Source organism: Lycorma delicatula, chromosome 3 (genome assembly GCF_047948215.1).
Source record: "Lycorma delicatula isolate Av1 chromosome 3, ASM4794821v1, whole genome shotgun sequence".
Classification (NCBI taxonomy): Eukaryota; Metazoa; Arthropoda; class Insecta; order Hemiptera; family Fulgoridae; genus Lycorma; species Lycorma delicatula.
The window spans coordinates 170,982,174-170,993,766 of NC_134457.1; the positions used below are offsets into that span (position 1 = coordinate 170,982,174).

Sequence of the window (11,593 nt, forward strand, 5' to 3'; positions counted from 1 at the left end):
TATTTCGTAAGTATAAATAAGTTAGCAGTGTCTACTCTTGTAACATTATCAAAGAATATAAGATTACCAGTAAACAACCAAGTAGTGAAATATTAATAAATATAAAAACAATAATAATCATTAAATTAGACTGGGTTATTATTATAAAATAATTTTTTTTGGATTGTCAAAGTTGAAAAATTATGTTAACTGAATGCTTTTATTTATTTATTTTTTTTTTACAGGATACAACATAAAGTATGGCAAGTATTAATGTCATTCTAGGCTTAGCTGCTGTCTTGTTTGTTTATGCAACAGAAGGAGTGAAAGTACAAAGAGTGCCACGTCGCTCATGCCTTACAGCACCAGATTTTGATACTATATATAGTTATAGTGGAGAAGATCTGTGGAAAACCAGAAATATTAGTTTGGCCAACCATAAGGGAAAAGTATGTGATTAATGTCTTTTATATACTTATGCTATATAATTAATAAATAACAATAATCTGCCAGTATACTGCAACTGGTAGTATATTGCAGTGGTGTGAATAGGAATTGTACACTCATTTATAAGTATTGTGGTTTTATTTTTTTTTGCTGATAAAATATTTAGAAAAAGATACATATATATGTAATGTTGTGATTTTAATATTCATATACTTTTAATGTAATTAAAAGTATTTTTTTGTAACAATTTTTGCATCTTTCTGTTTTTTATTGGTAATAATCAATTCAATATTACAAACTTAGAAGTAGCCTGATAATGAGTTGGATATAGGGGAAATGGCAGTTGAGAAAGTTTTGAGAAGTGTAGAAGGAACATGTGGAAAGGATAGTAGAAGATAATATACCCCTTCAGGCCCTTCATTATAGACCGGTTGGAAGAAAATGTTTGGGCAGACCAAGAAAGAGATGAAAAGAAACTGGAACAGGCATTTGCCTAATCTGTAAATGAAGAAGAATTGATTCAGTGTTTTTAGGTATTCATTTTAAAATGTCTCTTGTACTTTTTTCATTACTTATTAAATTACTACGTAAAAATGCTTGTTAATCTGGTTTAAAGTTATATGTATGTAAGTATACTACTTTACTAAATAACGTGTTAGGGAAATTGACCAAAAAGAAACTGACTGTACGCACAATCTATTCAGCTCTTCTGAAAATCCTTTAACACAGATAATGCGCAGATATATATACCATTTTACCATTGAAGTGATATAACTTGGCCTACACTTATCACCACAACATTTATTTTATTTTACTATTGTAAATAATGTTCATGTGTGTAATATTAGTTTTTAAGTAAAATTTAATTATTTAAGTTGCTTTTGATTTCAGATTGTGGTAATAGCAAATGTAGCAACTTACTGAACATTCACTAAACATTACCACGGCTTGAATGCACTACAATCTGCCTATGGTAATGATAAACTTGTTGTACTTGGATTCCCATGTAATCAATTTGGTTTGGTAAGTTTCATACTTTTAAAATTATTTACTCATAACAACGGGTGAAATAATTTTTAGGAATTATAAAAAAATTAAGTCATAAATTAGCTTACTTAAAATACTTCAAGACAAGGGACAAATTGTATTATAATTGACCTTAAACAAACTAAACATGGTATGACAAACCAAAATAGATAAAATAAACCAAAAGCCGAAATACATGTAATAACTTAAGAATTGACATTTTTTGCACTTGTGAAACTGTGGAAAAATAATTTCCTAACATAAAATAGATTGCGAACTTATATATATCCTTGATCAAGAAATATGAAGTGTGTCTTTTATAGATGAAAATTTTAACTTCAAAATTATTATATTGGCCCTTCTGCTAAATCGTAAACAACTATTCAAAAGGTTGAAACACTATATACTGTATGTATACAGTACTTGTAATTTTTTCATCATATTTTTTTTATTCTTGGGAAAATTAATAACAAAAATTATTGAAGGATAAGAATTAAAGTAGAGGACTGAAAAGATTATTTATGAAACATTTTCACCCTTTCAGAAGAGAATCAATTCCTTGATATTCCTGATAATTATTATATTTTTTTATAAAACCTTTTTTGGGGTTATTTTCACTTTTCCAAGCTGTTACATCCATTTTTGAGATCATCTAAATAGAAAAGATATTCTTTATATTTTGTATTTCAAAGATTCAGTTCTAGATTAATTTATGATTTATTTTTTTGTATGATAATGTTTCACTGTGATCAGTCTGTATCTTTAACTTAACAGTTTGCCATATTGTGTGTGACCATATTGGTATTATAATATCAGTCACACAATCTGACATAATTATGTCACATTGACATAGTGTTTTTTAAATTAGGATATAAAATTTTATTATTTTATGTGATGTTTACAATTTTAAAATCACAAAATATGACCTTTAATTCATTTTTCTAGAAAACTCATTCCAGGCTTACTGGGAAGAGTGAGATATGAAATGGTTTCCATCGTTTCCTTCAACCAGATGTACTTTTTATATCAGCCCACCAAAATGGAAATGATAATCAGCCCTACTTCATTCTTTTCAGTACATGAACTTGCTATAAGAAATACTCTCACAGAAAACAACTCTGAATGTTGTCTCTTGCATTTCAGCTTTACATAAGTTATGTTCATAAGAAAGATTGAAAAAAATATATAGCAAAATTAACATACCACAAATCAAGAAACAATGTCTCATACTCTGCATTTTCTCCTTTCATTAGTAGAGAAAAGTGACTGAAGTAAAATAATTAATTACTTTTTTTAAATGGATTAAAATTAATCTGAATGCAATACATTTTTTCTCTTTTTATTTAATTTTATTATTATGACTATTTTTTTTTGTTTTTTTAATAGGGAACTATTTATATTCCCTTGGATCATATTCTTTCTTTAATTATTAATTTTTTTTTACCTGTTCATTTTTGCTTCCTTGTATGAAGTAAAGAAAGTATTGTGATTATGAATAATTTCGGTTTTCAGATTTCAATTGAAATATCAATTTTGACTATCCCTGAATCTATTTTGACTAGTTTCAGAATGACGTCTGAACGTATGTATGTGTAGGTACATACGTATCTTGCATAACTCAAAAACGATTAGCCGTAAGATGTTGAAATTTTGGATTTAAGACTGTTGTAACATCTAGTTGTGCACCATCCCATTTGATTGCAATTGACATCCAAAAGTGTCCAAAAAAGCCCAAAATCCAAGCACATTTAGATTTTGGACTTTTTCTTAACTGGAGTAATAAGCCTTCATTGAGATCTTTTATATGATGTATGATAAGTGGTACCTATTTTCATTGGTTCCAGAGTTATAGCCAAATGAAATTTTAATTAATAGAATATTTGGATCTAAGGGGAAGGCACATTGGTTCAATTCAGACTTTATCTCCTTTTTTTTTTAACGTTTTTTTATTTAAAAATATTGATTTATTAATAATTATTAACCTCTGATTATAAAAAAAAATTTTATAATAAATAATAATTCAATAATACAATTAAAAAAAAAAAAAAAATATGAAAAAATTTCAGAAGTTCTAATGAAAAAATGTTATGTACTTTTCATTTTAAAAAATGTGTATATGAATTTTGTAGGCGTACAAGTAAGTTATGTTGTGCTCACATCAGATTTGGTGAAACATCTGATTATTCATTTTTGTTTTCATTTTGTTAACGGTGACATCATAATAATTTAAAAAACAGAGTGTCTAAGAATGAATTGAAAAATTCAAAAATGGTCGTACAAATGTTACGCACGACGAATGCGGAAAACATTGAGCGTGCACATGACATGGTTTTCTTAGACAGATGAGTAACTATTGATGAAGCAGCACATCGTCTGCAAATTAGTCACTGTTCTGCCTACAAAATCATCCACAACAGACTTGGGTTTCATAAAGTCTGTGCAAGATGGGTCCCAAAACAACTCACACAGTTTCATAAACAAACGCGCCTGGATATTTGCCAAAAACATTTGGATTGGATGGTAACGAACAGGACATCTTCTTAGGCAAAATCATCACTAGTGATGAAACACAGATCCATCATTATGAGTCAAAGAGTAGACGGCAGAGTATGGAATGAAAACATCCAGATTCGCCCTGCAAAAAAAAGTACAAGACCCAACCATTTGCAGGAAAACTGAAGCTTACGGTTTTTTGGGATTCACAACTCCTAATACTAGAACATTATGAGGAAAGGGGCACGACAATAAACAGTGCACGTTACAGTGAGATGGTTACTGCCAAGCTTAAGCCTGCAATTTGAAGCAAACGCCGAGGACTGCTGTCAAAAAGTGTTGTGTTGTTGCTCGACAATGCCCGTCCACATACTGCTGCAATGCTCCAAAAACTCAACTTTGAAGTACTGGCTCATCCTCCGTATAGTCCTGATCCTGCCCCTTCTGACTATCACTTGTTTGGTCCACTTAAAGAGGCATTAAGGGGTCGTCGATTTACCTCAGATGAAACAGTGAAAGAAGCGGTGCATTCCTGGCTCGCAGCTCAACCGAAAACCTTCTTTTATGAGGGCATCAGGAAGCTTGTGCAACGATGGACCAAGTGCGTTGAAATGCAAGGTGACTATGTTGAAAAATTATGTACAGTAAGTTTCCTATTTGTATTGCAATAAAATTTACGGATAATAATTGACTTACCCTCGTAGATAGATATAAGACACATTTATTTAAATAGTAATAAAGGGACTTTTACTCTATCTTAATATTTCAGGTAAGATTGTTGAATTAATAATTGCATAAATATTTGATGTTAATAATTCATATTTTAGCAGTTGTGTATCTGTCTACTTTATTAAAGAATTGGAGGATCTTAATAAAAATGAAATAAATGGAATTGAAATGCAACAAAAAATGTCTGTATGTAATTTAATAGGCATACAAGGAAGTCATGTGGTATTCATATCAGATTTTTGTTTTTGTGACTGCTGTTTGTAAAATAAAACTATTGTTTATAATTTTTTTTTGTGTTTCCTTGGTATGGTATTATTTGGCACTACCATATAAAATCACAATGATGTTAGTTTGCTTTTTTAGTGGGGTTCTTTTGTATCCACTACAATACAGTTATTTGGTCTTGAATATGTCAAAAAAATTTTAGTGGTGGATTACTTCCGTAACTACTGTGTACCAGTTAAATGGCAAGTAGGTCATAACATAACAAGATTTTTTCAGAAGAGGGAATCTGAATATTTCTACAGTTTCCATTCATCTTTCTCCTATGAGCTACTAACCTCTGACTACTGTTTGCCATCATAGCAGTACAGTGTCATGATGATGATCGAAGCTTAACTGCATATTAATTTTAGCTTACTCAGTTGTACACATAATTCTTCTCTTATTCTGTAGAAAGAAGTCACACCAGACTTAACAATTTCAGAATTCTTATGAAAATAATCTATCTCTCCTATATTTTTGCTACAAGACAAACTCCTTTGAAGTCCCAGACTTTTGGTAAGTTAAGTTTTTTTTATTTCCACAATAATACCTTGTCTGGTTAGTTAAAAAGAACCTCAGCCAGGTTCAGTTTTAGATATTTAGTTTAATTTTAGATGAATAATTAAAACAACCAAAGTATAAAAGATTGTGTAAGAAAATGATTAGCAAGAATTGTTATTTATCATTAATATAACAAACAGTAAGATGAAAAATGTGATTGTGCTGTATATAATTTTTAATAATTTTAAAGTTTCAAATTAGAAGAAATCATTTTTCCCAAAGAAATTTTGAAGCTAATTATCATCACCTTTTCAAAGGATTATGTTACTCAAAACTCCACTGAATAAGGTGATGGTAACTAGTTTTAAAATCTCTTTGGAAGAGCTAAGTCCATTAATTTCAGCATGTTGTTATTAATTCTTAAATATTATTATTATTATTACTATTGTTAGAATTAAAAACAAGTCCTAACAAAACAAAATTGTTATCGTCATATTTAACTTTACAGCAAGAACCAGGAGCAAATGCCACTGAAATCTGGAATGGCATTAAATATGTTCGTCCTGGTAATGGATTTGAACCGAATTTCCAATTATTTTCTAAAATTGAAGTAAACGGAGAAAATGAGCATTCACTTTTTACTTACCTTAAGGTAATATTATCTTATAATTATTTATTTATTTATTTTACATATTTGTTAACATGAAAATTAAATACCACTTTTTTCAGTGATATTTGTAATTGAGGGAGCAATTATTTTTATGTTAAGTCTTGCATCTATCATTGGATAAAAGATTCTGATAGATAATCGGGTAGTATAGTTTGTCAGGGAGTTGCCAGTATAGAGCATTAGAAAAATCTTTCCGTTATTACTAATGACAATTCTTACTATGAGCAGTATTCTTTCAAAAAGTTGTTTAATTTGCTCCTGAATATTTTCTTTCTTAGGCTACTCAGATATTTGTTTAGTAATGTTGCATTGTTATTTTCTCAGTTAGTTTGTGATATTGAAGTTATGGTTAGTAGCAAGATAGTTATTAGACATCTTATGTTATATGCTACATTGTTCAAATATGCTTTTAATTTACTTTTTTATTTTTTATATTTTTGTGGCTTTAATATTCCACTAGTATGTCAATGGAAATAAATACAAATGCAACATAATTAAAACAAAAATCAACATTGAGGCCTGGAAAAAAAGAAAATTGAAATGTTTTGAATGAGTCTAATGTCAGTTTGTTAATAGTTCAAAATATCAAAAAAACAAAAAGGAGAAATTAGTTCCTATTTGGATGAAGTACATTTCTGAAAAAAAAACCTTTTCAGTTGGACAGTTTTTTCAATAAATGTTTCAATGAAAAATTTGTCAAAAATAAACTTGTGACTTATGTCAGTATAATCCAAACAGTTTTAGATATGTCTGAAGAAGTCAGATTTTTTAAGTTGTAAGGGTGACTAAAAAAATGTCAAAATGTGACTAATTTTATGTAAAATAGAAAAGAAAAACCTAATAATGAAAAAATAATTTTAGTCTTTAGAATTAGTTTGCAACAGAGATATCCATAATCTTTAACCAAGAGTTTGTTAATAAAATAGAATACGAGGTGTGATAAAAAAATACGGTGAATGAATTTTTATAGCGGCAACTGCCGACGCTACATCCATATGTTGTAATTTGTCCAATAGCGTGATCAACTGAGACAGGCAGGCACAAGTTGTAACACGTTCGAGTTTGCCAGTCAGCTGCCAGAGCCGCTAGAGTAAGGTTGTGTTTATCGTGTCTGTCGCGCAACATGGATTTTGAACAACGCATTAACATTAAGTTTTGTTTTAAGTTGCCAAAGAAGCTCACGAAAATGTTAGAATCAGTGTACGGCGATAATGTGGTAACTTTGAAGACTGTGTACAAGTGGTATGACCGATTTAAAACCGAAAATGAGTCTGTTGAAGAGGAGCAGCGTGCGGGACATCCAGTAACCTCAAAAACAGTTGAAAATGTGCAAAAAGTGGAAACAATGGTTCATTCAAACAGGCGAATGACTATTCTAGAGCTATCGGAAGACCTTAACATCTTGTATGGATCCGTTCAAAGCGAAACGACGTACGAAGAAAGCGACTAAAAAAATAGACCAATGGCTTCTTTCTTCACCACGACAACGCGCCATGTCACACCTTTTTGGCCGAAAAAAGTGTTCCTGTCTGTCTACATCCGCCGTATTCACCGGATTTAGCACCATGCGACTTTTGACTCTTCCCAAAAATTAAAACTGTGCTTAAAGGAAAACATTTTGACACCATTGCTGACATTGAGAGGGCCACAACCGAGCAGCTGAAAGCCCTTCCGAAAGACGCCTTCCAGAAATGCCTCCAGTCATGGAGTCAACGTTGGGATAAGTGCATTGCTAGCCAAGGACAGTACTTTGAAGGAGATTAAATTGAATTCTATGTAACCTTATTACTTTTTTTAATAAAAAATTATTCACCGTATTTTTTGATCACACCTCGTATGTAAACTTATACTCGATTTTATACATAAATTTACACTACTTTGAAATATATTCATCATTTAAACAGCATCATGCAGTTGATTAGAATTAAGTAATAACAAGTATCCAATAAGGTCCATTTCTCACTCCATGTTATGAAACATGTGTTCTTAGAGTGTCTTAAGGGTGGAGGTTTTTGGACAGACTTAGTGAAAAATAAACAACAGTGAAAAAAGTAAATGGTTAATCAGAACAATTGAGAATAAGAAAACTAAGTGGCTAGACATATTTTAAAACAAAAAGGATTGATTAAGCACAGCTAGAATTATCAATAAAAATTCAGAGTTGACAAAACAGATGGTCCTAAAGAAAAATGAGAGTTCAAAATGCTTTGAGCTTTCCGGAGTGCAAAATTTTACCTGGAAACAATAGAAATAGAGACAAATATTGGGCTGCCTTATGGCAGATAATGAGCTTCTATTGCATCATGGAATGCATAAGCTTAAATGTAATGCTCAATGAACTGTTGTTCCTCAATATTGTTCAACTATTTGGACCAAGCTTTTGTACAATTCTGAATATAACTTACTTTTTTTAATTATGTTATTTTGTAACTTAAAAGTTAACAACAAAATTTATTAAAATAAAATAGTTAATTTTGTTCAATAATTTGTAATTTTTATAAAACATAATTCCTCTTCAGTTCCGACCATGTTGAACTTTTTACTCTTCTGATGGCAAGATTTTGAAGGTTACCATAAATTGGTTAAGGTAATTATATTTCAACTGTTTGAGTCCATTTCATTTAAAAAATAATATTATTTTGTATTGGTTTCAGAATTAAAAATAATAGAATTGTTTATTAAATGAAAATATGGATGGGCATTTCCATTTCAATTTACACATGAAATGTACCAACATCTTGTATGTAACTGCCATCCTCAGAATTTTATGTAATTTGTATACTTCAGAGAATGACCATTACATGAAAAGCAGTTAAACATATTTCCTAAATTACTTATAGAATTAAACTTAAAGTATGATAACTGTAGCAGAACTCAATGTTTATTGAACAAAGACATCTTTATAATTAAAATATCAGATTAAAATAATGTAACAAATAACAAAATAAAAATCATTTTTTTCAGAAATATTGTCCTCCAACAAGAGATGGTTTCTCAGATAAACATGAATTATTTTATCAGCCAATCAAAAACTGGGATGTACGTTGGAATTTTGAAAAGTTTTTAATCAACCGAGAAGGCCGACCTGTTATGCGTTATGATGGAAGTGCTGATCCAAGTCTCATAAATGATGATATTCAGCGCATGTTACGAAATGAACTATAAGAAAACAATTATTCACATATTATAGTATAAAAATGATAAAAAAATACCAACATAGTTCAGTGACATTACTTAAATATGTGCATATACATACCAATGCAGAGATGTCGCTTTCAGTCAAAGGAAGCATTCAGTCGATAAAAATATTTTTAAATAATATACTAAATGGATCAAATACATTTATTTAATAAATGGAATTATTATAAACACAAAAATATCAATACTTTGATAACTTATCTCTAAATGTATATAAATGTGCACATTGTGTGTGTGTGTGTGTGTATGTGTTTGTCTATATAATTATACATATATCTTTATCTGAATAGAACCTAAGTAATATGTGAGATATATGTTGATTGAGTTCACAAAGGCAGGTCAAAATTAACAAATTTTCTTTTGAACATATCTTTCAAAAAATTCATTTAGAAATATCAAAACTTGTTTGTATAAATATTCTACCTCTAGCCAATATTCAGAAATGTTTAATATTCATTTATTAATATTCATAGCCAATATTCATTTATTAATTACACTTTTATTATATATAAGAATATTATCCACACACACACACACATACACACAATTATTCTAAGATCCATTTTAAAGTAATTATCTCTCTATTTATACCAGTAATGTTACTTCTTTTCTTTCGATGAATATTGATAAAAGGATGTGCAAAATGTTGACTATAATTTTATTTTTTATTTCATTTTAATTGTTTTGATAATACAAAAATGTTTATTAAGACAAAATCAAAGACTTTATTATTAAATTGTATAATATCACATTACATTATAATAATATTTGTAATGATGACCAATGTTTTGATAAGGTATTTATGTATACACTCTGCACCTCACTCTCTCTTGCACACAGGGAGAGAGAGAGAGAGATAGAGAAATAATTTAATATCAAAAATATTTTAATATGAAATTTACTTGAAAATACTGTAAAGTTGTAAAATACTATACTGAAAATTTTTATATTTATATATTTAAAAAAAGGATGCTCATTAAACTATTTTCATTAATAAATTTTCTTACTAGCTACTACCCACCCACTATATCAAAGCCGTAAATGTGTTTATTAAATAAAGCATTTCTATGTAAGTTATTATACTTTTATAATTATTGTTATTATTATTATTATTACATAAATTTATTTTTATTATTTATTACTAATACCAAAAAGCAAAAAAACAGCTGATTTGTTTTTTTGGGTAATCCATTCTCCAGGTACCCATTACCTAACAGGCTATATGTAGCGTGTACATATATGGCAGATGTAAATTCAATTTACAAAGAAAGAATTATAAAATCTACTTTTTTTTTTAATTTCAAGATTTTTTTGTAATGTTTTAGCCACTAGAAAACTAATTTTGTTATAGTAAATTATTGTACATTTTAAATATACAGATTGATAAAAATAATTCTGAGACCTTAAAAAAGTCTCAGAATTCATCTCTAGCAAATTTTTTTTATAATTAGCTACTCAGGTACAGAATTAAAATAATTTCCTTTGAACATATATTTTGTTTTGAACTTTAATTTATTTCAAAATAAAAATAAATTGTATACATGTTTTTATCAAAATATGTTTATTTTTAATGGTTGTTAAAGGTGTATATGTATGTATATTTTAATAAATGATGAAATGATAACAAACCATGCATACATGGTGTATCATTTTTGAAATATCCTGAATTTGGAATACTTAGTGCATTCAAATTTCAAATTTCATGGATATATTAAAAAATAGGTACATATATACCTTTTTAACAGTCATTAAGTTATTGTCTAAAAAGTTATTAAATTATTTTGATAAAATGGATTTGCAGGCTTGTATAAAATGCTCCTACTTTGGTGGTGGGAATTATTTTTATTATTGTAATTTTTACATGTATTTACTCATATAAAATAAAATTCTATTTTTTATTTTAATTCCAGCAATGTTTCATTGTCGTGTATAAATAAATTTCCTGTAAATTACCTTTTTAATTGAATATTACTTGTGTTATACCAAAGACAATCGACATTTCAAAACTGAATTTTACATTAAGAAAATCCAAATCTCAGCAATACGTGTACAAATAAAAAAATCCTGATGTGGACACCAGATGACGTCCTTATACACCTATTAAATTTCATATACACATTTTTTGCTGTATTTCATTTGAAAGTAAGATATGATCCTCCAATTCTTTAGATAAAGTGGACAGTTTGACAATTGATGAATATTAGGATAGAGTAAAAGTCCCATTATTACTCACTCGTATTACTAGATAGATTTCTGGTATGTCGTATAAATAAAAGTTATTAATAA

The 11,593-nt window shown here is 28.8% G+C and overlaps 1 protein-coding gene across 1 annotated transcript; it reads left to right on the plus strand.

Annotated features, from left to right (window-relative positions):
- Positions 1-239: 239 nt before the first annotated feature.
- On the plus strand, positions 240-11,211 carry LOC142321250 (glutathione peroxidase-like). Its single transcript, XM_075359249.1, has 4 exons — positions 240-428; positions 1,354-1,449; positions 5,948-6,091; positions 9,074-11,211. The coding sequence occupies exons 1-4, from the start codon at positions 240-242 to the stop codon at positions 9,272-9,274; spliced, it is 630 nt and encodes a 209-aa protein (XP_075215364.1). The 3' UTR covers positions 9,275-11,211.
- The last annotated feature ends 382 nt before the right edge of the window (positions 11,212-11,593 follow it).